At 39.4% G+C, this 13,450-nt stretch overlaps 1 protein-coding gene across 8 annotated transcripts in view; it reads left to right on the top strand.

Moving 5' to 3' along the window:
- Nucleotides 1-13,450, top strand: part of FMN2 (formin 2) — a 398,830-nt gene that overhangs the window by 265,062 nt on the left and 120,318 nt on the right. For 4 of the 8 annotated variants that reach the window (XM_035280903.3, XM_035280899.3, XM_078357265.1 and 1 more), the window contains one exon: nucleotides 2,985-3,077. The exons of the other annotated variants lie outside the window; for them this stretch is intronic. In XM_035280903.3, the coding sequence (XP_035136794.2) occupies nucleotides 2,985-3,077 (93 nt within the window). The remainder of the gene's footprint in view (nucleotides 1-2,984; nucleotides 3,078-13,450) is intronic. 8 annotated transcript variants of the gene reach the window in all.

Raw genomic sequence — 13,450 nt, 5'->3', positions numbered from 1 at the left:
GAGACCACACTTCAGCTCTTTGTAAACAGCTACTGCATTTTATCTTACACTTCTTTAGGCTGAACTCCAGTTGGTCTTATAAAAACAATAGTAGCCAATAGCTATTGTTTTATGTGCATGTACTTAGCTAGCACAAAGTGAGTTTCGGGTATTTTACACTCATTGTGGCTAATCATCACACTCATGTTAGATCTTGTTAAACTCACAACCAGATGACACAACTAAGATCTGAAAAGGTTAGGTAATTAGCCCCAAATCATAAGGCACAGTCAGTGGATGGGTGACCTAGAATTTAAACCCTGTCTGCTAGATTCCAACATCTAAAGTGTTATTTCCACTTAAGTAACTATTTATCCAGCCACTAACCCATCCAACAGCAATTTGTTCCCTAAGTCAGACACTCACATACAAATGGAAATAAGATGGATTTCCTTTCAAGTAGCTCAGTCTAGTGGGACAGAAGACACACAGTTACAAAAAACTTTAATATCGTGTGGTGGTTGATATTGAATACCACCTCTTCAACTTCTGAACTGTATAAATGTGAGCAGTCTCTTTGTAGTTCATTTTTTTCTGACGTAAAGTGAGCATATTCATTGACTTCAAATGGTTTTATGAGGGTTGAATGGGACAGTACGTGGAGCATGCTTAATACTATTTCCGGCACATAGAAAGTACTCAGTATATGACAGCTTTAACTCTGTATGCACAAGATGCCCTGGAAACACCGAAACACCGAAGAGGGATGCCACGTCCTGCTTGGAGACAAGTGGCAGAGGATGGAGGAAAGCAGGCCCTGTGGGGAGGTCAGGGAATGCTTTCCAGGGGCAGTCATGTCTAGAGATTAGAATTTGCATTGAGTTTGTGGAAGATATTGGGACTCGAGAGAGATGGATGGTTCGAAAGTTGGCAAGGTCTACATTGTCACAAGTGCTACATGTCATGGTGTAGGCTTTGCAGTTCTTCCTGTATTCAGGGTGTGGCTGCGAGTGCAGAGGTCATTGAACAGTTTTCAGTTAGGTGGATGGGTCTTCTGAATGACTTTTAAGGCTGCGAGGAGGAGCATGGATAAGTGGAGGTTTGGAGATGGGAAGCCAAGATAAGAGGTTTTCACAGTAGACTCAGGAGGAACAGTGAGGGCGTTGGTACCAGAATAGAACAGGAATGGAGAAGATGGGGCCAACTAAAGAATGGAGGTAAAAACAACAGGATGTTGTAATAAAGAGAGGGAGTTGAGAAAAACTCTCCCGCTTGGCTTAAATTATTTAGATTAGGTGGTAGTACCACCGGTGAAGGGAGAATAAGGGAGGTGCCAGGTTTAGAGAAGTCTGTGAGGAATTCTGTTGGTGGAAGTTTCATATGTTGAATCTGGAGCTATGAAATACTTGGGCTATAGGTACGGGTTAGAAATTCTCCAGCATCCAACCTGCAGGAGGTTACCTGGGCACAGGTGAGGAGTGAGAAGCAGACAGGCAGAAAGAACCCTGGATCTGCCTGCAGTGGTCTTAGATTTTACTAAGCCCAAAGTCATGTGCATTTGATGGGAAGAATGTGAGCTAATAACATAGCCTTCCTATATTCCCATGCTTAGATAAACTGATGAACTGGAGGGAAAAAAGAGGAAACTATAGTTTTATAAAAGAAAGAAAATATGTTAGAAATGCAATGACAGATTCTTTTGGGAGAAATGGGAAGCTTACTTTAAGAATTGTAGTGAGAAGTTTTTTGGTTTTTTTTGTTTGCTTGTTTTTGCATCAGATGTGTTCTATCCAAAGTTTTGTGTTTAAAAATGTACTTTTCATTGTTGAATTATTTTCTTACTGGCTCCAGTTTCTTGCTGTCACCGTAATGGCAGGCATTTCTTCAGAAATCTTCTTATAGGAACTTCTTAGTATTAACCCAAGTGGAGTCTGTAGACTACCTAAGATATATATGATGCCACAGGTATGAAAAGAGGATAAACTTTGATGTTAGATCAGGATTTTAGTTATGAATCTGCTACCTGTTATCTGTGGTGCCTTATTTGAGCCTTAATTTCCTCAGCTATGAAAGGAGATAATCAGGCCAGGTGCAGTGGCTCACGCCTGTAATCCCAGCACTTTGGGAGGCCGAGGCGGATGGATCATGAGGTCAAGAGATCGAGACCATCCTGGTCAACATGGTGAAACCCTGTCTCTACTAAAAATACAAAAAATTAGCTGGGCATGGTGGTACGTGCCTGTAATCCCAGCTACTCAGGAAGCTGAGGCAAGAGAATTGCCTGAACCCAGGAGGCGGAGGTTGCAGTGAGCCGAGATCGTGCCATTGCATTCCAGCCTGGGTAGTGAGAGCGAAACTCCGTTTCCAAAAAAAAAAGGGGGAGATGATCATGTCTACTTTATGGGCTTAGTTCTAAGGATTACATTAAATAATGAATAAAATGATCTGACATGTAATATATGCTCCAAAATTATTGGGTGCTACACTAACAATACCACCCATTGTTTTTTTTTTTTTTTTTTTTTTTCAGAAATTTGAACTTTAGTTAGGAATAAACTTCTATTAGAAGTCAGTTGATAATAATGTTGATGATGACAGAAAATAGTTACATATTGCTTTACTCTGTGCCAGGCATCATTCTAACACCTGACGTCTCTTAACAGATGTAATCCTTATAACTGCACTGTGAGGCAGGCTTTGCTATCATGCCCATTTTACAGATGAAGACACTGAGGTTTAGTGCTTATATAACATGCCCAGCGGATTGGTTTGGAAATAATCTAACTGAGATTATAAATTCTGCAGTTTCTTTTTATAGCCCTCTAAAAGGAAGCCGTGGTCACTGGCTTCTCATGTCCACATTTGGGTGTCTCTAAATGTGTGTAAAACATATGCTGGTTAGGGAAGTTAATGGAGTTTTCTAACATTAGCTAAGATGTTTTAAAAATTGTCTTAATGCTCCACTAACAGTGTGGCACTCTAAATCATGTTCTCTCTCATTTCAGCATGTGAAGTTGAAGCAGGCAAGGTATACCAGGTCTCCTCAAAAGAGCATATGCAGCCTTTCAAAGAAAACATGGAACAATTTATTAGTCAAGGTAAATTCCAAAGAGACGTGTTATGTTTTTCTCCTCTTTCAGCAAAAAAGAAAAAAAGGTACAAGGCATTGTTTAAAAATGTGTATTGCTTTAAAAGGGCTTATTTTGACGTTACAGAAAAACAGATTAAGTTGAATTATGAGTCACAAAGTTGTAAGAGGCTAGCAATTTGCTAAACATGCTATTTTGTGGATAATGCTCATTATTATTTTTTGTTTGCATGACAGTAAATACAATAGATATTAGTTAAAGTAGCTCATTTTTGGAAAGATATTTAAAATTCTGTGCTTTTTGTGATAGAAAATTAGATCGTATTCTTTTATGTTTTAATTGTGCTAATGACCTCATTTCAACCTGGTATTTATTTGGCTTGTCAAAACATCATTCCCAAAGAATAGAATGCATTGATGTTCTTTAGATCTTCAGAGCATTATTTGCTATTTTTAAATGGGATACACTAATACCTCTGGATATTCAACACCTTTCCTCCAGAGAGCTTAGAAACTTTCTAAATATTATCTCATGGACTCATCCTGCATTTCTAGGAAATAAGCTGGGATGGAAAATTTTAGAAGATAATAAACAAAAATGTTAAGAGGAAAAACATCTATTAAAAGTCTTGATGTTTGAAGTCACTGAAACTTATAATTATATCAAAGCATTTACTACTCAAAATATTTCAACTTTGGAATGTTCTATCTCTTCTAAAGATCAGATTTATATCATGTCATGCTCTGGGAAAGTTCTTGCTGTTTCAGGAATTCTCCTAGAGGCTGACATGGCTTGAGACTGAGGCCAAGAACACTCTGAAGATTGGCTCCATACTTTATTGGTTGTTATACGTTGTTCAAGCATCATTCATGATGATTTACAATGAATTAGTCATACTACAATTTGGTTACATGTTAGGCACAACTTTTTTTAAATGGGAAAATATTATTTAATCATTTAAGATAATTGTGAAGATTGAAACAGAACTCTGGTAAAACTCATAAATCAAGGTGAATATCATTTTCAAATTCTGAGGCCCTCATACCTCAGAGTAGAAAATCTACTCATTGATGATTAAAGAATCCTTTGACCGAAATCATTAGTCCTTTAGTAGTTAAACATGAGGGAACACTGTAAACTCATTCTGCTCTTAGTAGTGAATGAAAGTGAATCTTGCTTTTTCTGTCTAGTGGGGTTTTGGAATCAAGAATATGTAGCATATATTTTTAAAATGTAACCGGAAATAATATAGGTAAAAGCATAGAATATTCATTTTTGTCTTATGAAAAGAAAGGAATCTTTAATACTAGGATTTATTCAAAAAAGCAGTCAAGCAATTTGCTGGATTTCACATCCAAAATGTAAATAGTGTCACTCATATTCTTGGTCACATTATATGTGATTTATTATATAATATTTTGAATATGCATTTTATAGATCAGGCATTGAGACTAGTGTTTTCTATACTGAATAGTGAAATTATATTTTGCAACATATTTGGAATTTAGGAATTGTGCTTTCAAAACACAGATGATCAGCCAAACATGATATCTCTGATGGTCACTTATAATGATTTAAAAGGCAGTTAGAGGTATTTAGGATTTGTCTAGTAGTTCACTGGTAGGAAAGACAGGATTGCCCAGTCATACTAGATGTGTAAGTATCTCTTCAGAATTTAACAATCTTACAGAAAGATCTTTTAATACCCTTATTATTAAACTCAGTTATTAACATTTTTTAAACTTCTCCATGTTAAATGAAAACAATGTTGTAAGGATACTAACCCATGTACTTTATAAGTAGAAAATGCTTCACTTTTTGCCATTAAGTTAAAACAAGAGGAGTCTTTCTGGCTTCTCTTCCACCACTTTCAGTTGCCTTTTTATTTCTTCTCTGCATCTGTTTGAGTTTTCTATGTTTATTCATTCATTTAAAAATTATTTTAATGTTGGCTGGGCACGGTGGCTCACGCCTATAATCCCAGCACTTTGGGAGGCCGAGGCAGGTGGATCATGAGGTCAAGAGATTAAGACCATCCTGATCAACATGTGAAACCCCGTCTCTACTAAAAATACAAAAATTATCTGGGCATGGTGGTGCACGCCTGTAGTCCCAGCTACTTGGGAGGCTGAGGCATGAGAATTGCTTGAACCCAGGAGGCGGAGGTTGCAGTGAGCCGAGATCGTGCCATTGCACTCCAGCCTGAGTAACAAGAGCAAAACTTCCATCTCAAAATAAAAAACAAAGAACAAAATTATTTTAATGCTTTCAGTATGTCCAGGTATTCTTTTGGGTAAGATTTGCAGCAGTGAATAAGAAAATGTATGTCTTTTTTTTTTTTTGAGACAGAGTTTCGCTGTTGTTACCCAGGCTGGAGTTCAATGGCATGATCTCAGCTCACCGCAACCTCCGCCTCCTGGGTTCAGGCAATTCTCCTGCCTCAGCCTCCTGAGTAGCTGGAACTACAGGCACGCACCACCATGCCTAGCTAATTTTTGTATTTTTAGTAGAGACAAGGTTTCACCTTGTTGACCAGGATGGTCTTGATCTCTTGACCTCATGATCCACCCACCTTGGCCTCCCAAAGTGCTGGGATTATAGGCATGAGCCACCACGCCCGGCCGGAAATGTATGTCTTAATGGACTTTACATTCTGCATTACCTGGAAGACAGGTGATAACAACATAAACACAACAGAAAGTTCTTTGAAGAAACCTAAGTAAGTCAAATGTGTATAGATCAAGCATGTCAAAAATATGAAAGAATAGAAGTCTAGCTTTAAACATAGTCACTCTCAAAGCTGTTTTCAGTAATGTGTAGGGAAACAATGGAGTTCAAAATATGTTTCCTGTACTAGCCCATTTTCATACTGCTATAAAGAACTGCCAGAGACTGGGTAATTTATAAAGAAAAGAGGTTTAATTGACTCACAGTTCAGCATGTCTGGGGAGGCTTCAGGAAACTAACAATCATGACGGAAGGTGAAGGGGAAGCAAGGCATCTTCTTTAAAAGGCTGCAGGAAGGAGAAATGCTGAACGGAAAGAGAAGAGTCCCTTATAAAACCATTAGATCTCATGAGAACTCACTTACTATCATAAGAACAGCATGGAGGAAACCGCCCCCATGATTCAATTTCATCCATCTGGTCTCTTCCTTAACACATGGTTATTTTGGGGATTATAGTTCAAGATGAGATTTGGGTGGGGACACAAAGCCCAACCATATTATTTCCCTTAAAATAAAATTGTAAGGCCAGGCATATGGTTCATGCCCATAATCCCAGCACTTTGGGAGGCTGAGGTGGGCAGATCACATGAGGCCAGGTGTTTCAGACCAGCCATACCAGCATGGTGAAACCCCGTCTCTACTAAAAATACAAAAATTAGCTGGTGTGGTGGTGTATGCTTGTAATCTTACCTACTCAGGAGGCTGAGGCATGAGAATCACTTGAACCTGGAAGGCAGAGGTTGCAGTGAGTGCCATTGCACTCCAGCCTGACCAACAGAGCAAGACTCTGTCTCTAAAAGAAATTAAAATAAAATAAAATTTTAAGAATATAGCCAATTTCTTTGCCCCCATATTTCTTCTCGTCCATCAGGAAATGATGCCAAAATTAAAATTATAAACTAAATACCATCTTAGCACAAATAAATGCCAAATCTTTGCTTACAATTAGGCTTTTATCAATAATAGTATTCTTACATCAGCCTCTGTGCTTAAATTCATTTATATGGGTATGATTATAGTTTTGTATATACAAGCAGTCTTTTTCAATGTGCCTCATCCTCAAACCCTAAAATCTCTTCAACAATTCAAGAAGCTATCCCCAGTACTGCCCAAATCTCTTTATTGCCTTAGCTCCGTCTGTATAATAGAAACATCTCTTATCCTTGTAATTCAGCTGTTGTGTGGTCTGTGGCCCACACTCTGAGAATCTTATGCTCTGCAACCCATTCACTTTTCCCTTCCTATCTTCCCAGTTCTGCTGAAGCCAAGATTTCATGCTCTCTGTTTAAACACCTCCTCACTGGGAACATCTGTCAATTCTGCTCTAGAATAGGCAGGTTTAGAGAATTTAGCCCTGCTGTTGTAAGGCATTCATTGTTTGTAAAGGTGTTTGATATGTACCCTCCTTGGGAGAACTGAGAATATACTCACTCAGAAATTGTTTTGACCACCATCCAGCTTTATGTTCTTCATAACACTTATCAGTATAGTATATGCTGTCTTGCTCACCAGGAATAGGTCCAGCAACCCTCATTAAGCTCATCTATTTGTTTTCTCTATATTTGCACCACAATATTAAGCAGCTGATCATTTTTGTGTGCAGGAAAGTCCTTACAAGGATACTGACTAATGTCACTTTAAATTTATAAACCTGCTGACATAACTTTTTTTCTCAACAGTGTTACTAGATTTCCCTTGCAAATTTAGCTGTCTCTATTTCTGATATTTGTTTCTATCTTCCCTTCTCAAACCTTCGCAGTCTTCCTGTTCCATTTACCCAAGACTCTAATGATAACCTCACCTCATTCCTTAATGAGAAAACAGTTCCATGATTATACAGAAGTTCCCACACCTACCCAGCATCACACCTGCAAACCAACAGCATCTGAGTCTGTATTTTCTGTGCATCTTCCACTACAAGAGAAGAAAAGCCCTGCTCTCACTAAAGGCAGATCCTTGCCTGCATGCTCTGGACCTGGTACTTCTATTTTTATCCAGGAATCCACTCCTAGAGTTACCTCTCCTTCTCTCTCCTCTGCAATTGTACGTTTTCCTTCTGGGCTCGATTCCTTCAACAGCACTCAGATGTACTCTATCTTATATAGTGTGAAACTATAAGAAGGGTGCTAAATATTCACCTGTGGAGAGGACAAGTCTTTTTTGTGACTGTGATACTTGATTCTTAGAGGGATGATTGGGGGGTAAGAAAATTTTAAAGAAGGAAAAAAATGATGCAAATAAATGGATGCAAGCTAATTGGTAGTTGTGTTGGGGAAGGGAGTAGTGAGTGATGAGGCTACACATCAGGAAGTCTTGGGGAGCAGAAGTCATTCTTGGGGAGCAGCAGTTTCCCATTGATCAAGGGATCAATAGAGGCAGGTCAGACCTGGAAACAGGAGACCACTTATAATATTGTTATGGTGGCTGGGCACGGTGGCTCATGCCTGTAATCCCTGCACTTTGGGAGCTAAGACGATGGATCACAAGGTCAAGAGTTTGAGACCAGCCTGACCAACATGGCGAAACCCTGTCTCTACTAAAAAATTACAAAAATTAGCTGGGCATCATGGCAGATGCCTGTCATCTCAGCTACTCAGGAGGCTGAGGTAGGAGAATCACTTGAACCCAGGAGGCAGGGGTTACTATGAGCCGAGATCATGCCATTGCACTGTAGCCCTCTAGCCTGGGCGATAAGTGCAAGATTCAGTCTCAAAAAAAAAAAGGATTGTGATGGTAAGCTGGTAAAGAAATGAGAGGCCGTGTGCTGAGGAAGTAGTGATGGTGCTGAAGAGAGAATAGCTGTGAGGGATGATAGTAAGATAGAGCCAAATGGACAAGGAGATGATGGATAGGTGTCTAGATTGTAGGTTTGAGAATTTGGGTGAGTGAGGGTACTAGTCACTGAGATAGAGAATATGCAGAGGGAAAGATTTGAGTGGTTGGCATGGTTACCCATATGTAAACATGCCAAGTGGGCATGCCCAGTGGACAGGTAGGTATAGGAGTTGGACTTGGCATAGAGATCTGAGACTAAGTATTGGACATTGTGAAAAACAGGTGTTAATAGTCATGTAGATAGGAAGAAAATTGACGGAGGCTTTTGCTATGGAAGCCAGAATTGGGAAGGGTTTCAGAAAAGAGTGAATACGAATACTCATAGCAGTACATGTTCAAATGGACTGAGTAAATGAGGACTGAACAACATCTAGGATTGTGGATATGAAGATGGAGGTCAGTGGATGGAACATATTTCTTGGATTGCTATGAGCAGACGCTGGTTTTCTGAGCTTTTAACATAGAAGCAAAGACCCAGAATGGTACAGCTCTTATTGTGGGACAACTATAACTGATGCATAAGTGTTGGGCTGAACTCTCCTTCAGAGTTACCATAACTTAGCTTGCCTCTATTTTCTGTCACATACGTAACAAGGAACCATGTGTGACATAGGGTTTTTCTGTCACAAAACCAATATATGTGATTGTTTTGTTTTTGGGCATGTGTGATGAAGACAACTAATTCTTAATCTCCAGGTGATCACTCAGCATTTATTTGCAGTTTGGCGTTAAATTTTCTATTTCTTTAATAGCAGAAAATGTAGGATAAAAAGAGATGAGATAAATGAGATCGCTTGGGGACTCCTGTTTTCTTAATGTATCTCTCAGAACTCATCACACTCCTTCCTTTTTTCTCTCTCTTTATTTTTGAATCTAATTTGTATTTTGGACAAACTGTGCATATACAAAAAAACACATTACCACTGAACTGTAAAGAACCGTAGATGGAATGGACGACCTTTATGTATGAACCTGCTCATGTTGAAGTCACTGGGAGAGAAATGGAAGCCTGGTCCTCCCTCGTTGGCCTTCGCTGTCTTTTTAATCACATGGCACACTTCGATAAGTGTATATATTAAAACTTAAGCTCAACTGTTTTTTGGATGAATGGCAAATTTTTTTGAAAAGGAGTGGGGGATTCTCTCCATGCTGTTACATGAAGTCCCTACCATGATTTTATAAATCAAAAATAGCTAATGGGATTTCTCACTGACCGTGCTCTTCATACTTCCAGCCCCTCTTTTCCCAAACATTGCTTCTTTTAACTAAGCATAGTAAATTGTGGCTGAACTAGGGGAATAGAACCAAAATGAAAATGCATAAATCTGTAATCACATGCTTATGATTAAAAGAATGTTGAAATCTCAGCTCTTAAATATACAGTCCCTAGTATTGGTAATGCTATACTTGAGAACAAAGGGATGGCGAAAAGCAGTGGCTGTTAACTGTGCTTAAGACTGAAAAGTCTAGTAAAAGTGGGTATCTTTATCAGAGATGAATACGGAGTAGTACTCTCTATGCAGGGTGAGCATGCTTCATGTTGCATTTCTTTCTCATTCTGAAAATATGATAAAGAAACTTTCCAGTAATGAAAACACGTATTTGATTTTTTGGTGTAATCTTCCTTCATTGACCACATAACGCTGAAAAAGAAGCATAACGGTCTTTTAAGCAAACCACTTTTTACCATTATGAATTTGGTGCGATTTCTTGTAGATTTTTCAATTTTCTTGAATTTGGTGTGATTTTTCTGCAGATTTTTTAACTTCCTTTTTGGAGAGAAAAACCAAAAAACTTGCCCCACTGGTTAATCATGGGATTTGGTCCAAGCCCTTGCTGGGCCCCTCCGAGGTTTTAGCTTGAATGAGGGCAGATCTCTGGGACCCTCCCCCTTGCAACAGGAGCGTGTCTTCTTATGTGCCTGTGTGTGTGTGGGTGTGCGTGCATGTGCCCATGTTCCCCGAGACCCAGGACAGAGGCCACATCCTAAGGTCTGTTTATCCTTTTTTCATTCTGTGTTCTCCCCACACCTGCCTCCGAAGCTCTCAGGGTCCCACCAGCTCTACATGTCCTGCACTCTTTTTCTCTCCTCCCTTATGTTGGGGGTTCAGGACTTCCAGCCGGAACCCCCTGCCCTTGTCCTACCTTGTCCTCCCCCTGTGTCACCTCTGCCCACCTCCCCCACCTCCCTCCTGATAGCTCAGGTGACCCCCATGCTGGTCATGCTGGCCCCTTCTGCAGGAGCAAGCCTGGGGGGACTCCCCTGCCTCTGCCACTTTGTGTGGGTAATTGTGCTTTAGGGGAAAGTGGGGTGGGGGGTTCAGTAAATTTCTGGTGCACTGATGGAAAAAAAAACTCATAGGATAACAATTATTAATCCTTAATACTATTTCTGCTGTGCTGAAGAGTGAAGCAAAGCCCATTTTTACTTCATGCAGTTTTATTTCCATGACTCTTTAGGTCAGTCTGAGCATCCATTATTATCCTCATTTTACAACTAGGAAATAAATTCTCAGAGGGCTCATTACTTGGCTGGAATACAATAGATGGCAAAGTCAAGCTGGAGCCAAGATCTTTTAAAGGAGGCTGAAGCACTATTTTATTTTAATTTAAAAATCTTTGTAATATAGTAAGAGATCCAGATAGTGCAGTTGTGTAGTGTCAGGTGGTAGAAACCATAAATACAGATGAAATCCCATGTAAGATAATCAATTAAACACAAACTCACCAATAACCAGACTGCAAAATGAGCATCTTTTCGTATTAGTACAACATTCATGCGGACACCGTGAACCAGATGGACACCATGAACCAGATGTCACTCCTACTGTAGTGACAAATGATGATTCCATTTTAAAGGGTACCTTTCCTGCCACTCTTAACATTTGAGAAGCATAAATTTGAAGTGATTCTTCTGAAAAGAAAAATAGTTTATATCACCACTTCTCTCTGGGGGTTAGATTTCCGGCAGCCACAATCATTCATTCTGCAACCCTAGATGAGACTTGATCAAAGAGCCTCTGAGGAGTGATGGGGAATCGATTCCATATGAGAGTCCCTAACCACTGCCTCCCGCAGATTGCCACTGGGATGCTGCCACTGGGATGCTGCCACACCAAATATATCCATGTGTTCCATACTGTGTCTTCAGCACCTAGGACATAACAGACCTCAATAAAGATTTACTTCTTTTTTTTTTTTTTTTTTTTTTGAGACGGAGTTTTGCTCTTGTTACCCAGGCTGGAGTGCAATGGCGCAATCTCAGCTCACCGCAACCTCCACCTCCTGGGTTCAGGCAATTCTCCTAATAAAGATTCACTTCACAGATGAATGAAAGAAGAAATGACTGTCAGTTCAACACAAGGGTCTCAGTTCTCCTGCCCTACCTGTGTTCTGTAACACTGTAAATAGGGCTCCCACCCGTGTGATTGTCTAAGACAGAAAGCTTGGCCTCATTCTTTATTTCTCTATGAATGGGTGATGGGAATATTTAAATTTAAATAATACATGTATCTATTATAAAGTACAACACCTTTTACTATCACTATTACTGTCCTCTATTTTTTTTTTTTTTTTGAGAGGGAGTCTCGCTCTGTCATTTGCCCAGACTAGAATGCGGTGGCGTGATCTTGGCTCACTGCAACCTCCGCCTCCTGGGTTCAAGTGATTCTCCTACCTCAGCCTCCTAAGTAGCTGGGGTTACAGGCACATGCCACCATGCTTGGCTAATTATTTTTTGTATTTTTAGTAGAGTTCCACCATGCTGATCAGGCTGATCTCAAACTGCTGACCTCATGATCTGCCCACCTCGGCCTTCCAAAATGCTGGGATTACAGGCATGAACCACTGCACCTGGCCTTCTGTACTCTATTTTAACCAGTGTTGTGATTCATTTCTGTTTTTCCAGAGATAATTTGCATGGATAAGTGTGTATGTGCATATATAAAAATACATTTGTATTTATGTTTTTACTACTGGTTACATGCTTTGTATGTCTTTCTGCTTTTTGCCTTTTCATTTCTGTTAAGAAATATTTTATATCTTTGTTTTATATTTTCTACATAATATAGAGATAATAAATATGAATGTGTATGTTTAGATACATACATACAACATAAAATCTTGTACTTTATTCATTTTATGTTCAACACAAAATGTAACATTTTATTTATATTATTTATATGAGACAGTCAGTTCTCATCATTTTCTGTAGTTAGATTTTACAGAGTCACTGTGAACACTGAATTAGTGGATACAGAACCATTGTTCCTACAGGGAAGTACAAGGTTAGGTGCCTGCAAACCTGTGGTCGTATTCCTATCAACTAATTCATTCACAACTTTGTCTTGTGTGTGGTTATGTTTAATGACACCTTATCCAATATATATTGCTTGTTCACTGATGTTGAACTCGTGGCTAGCAGCACCGTTACTCATGCCTTAAGGAACTTTATTTAACGCATATATTTTCTCCATAAGGTACACCATAGCCATCTTGCACATATGAGCACTCTGCTTGGGGGCCATTTAAAACAGTGAAGTTATCAAAAATTCCACAAAGATGTGGAAAATGTGGCACAAAGTAGATGGTGACAAGGACACTTTTCACAGTGTAAGAGCTGAAACAAGAAGTCTGGGTGTCACCTTGTAGAACCTCAGCTGGAAACACGCTAATTTATATAACAAAAATAAGATTTTATTATAGATCTGTATGTATATCTTATAACCTAAATGAAATCTAAAGAATTATAATGCAAGCTACTCGGGAGGCTGAGGCAGGAGAATTGCCTGAACCCAGGAGGCGGAGGTTGCGGTGAGCC

Source organism: Callithrix jacchus, chromosome 19 (genome assembly GCF_049354715.1).
Source record: "Callithrix jacchus isolate 240 chromosome 19, calJac240_pri, whole genome shotgun sequence".
NCBI lineage: Eukaryota > Metazoa > Chordata > Mammalia > Primates > Cebidae > Callithrix > Callithrix jacchus.
This window is presented reverse-complemented; position numbering and strand designations above follow the sequence as displayed.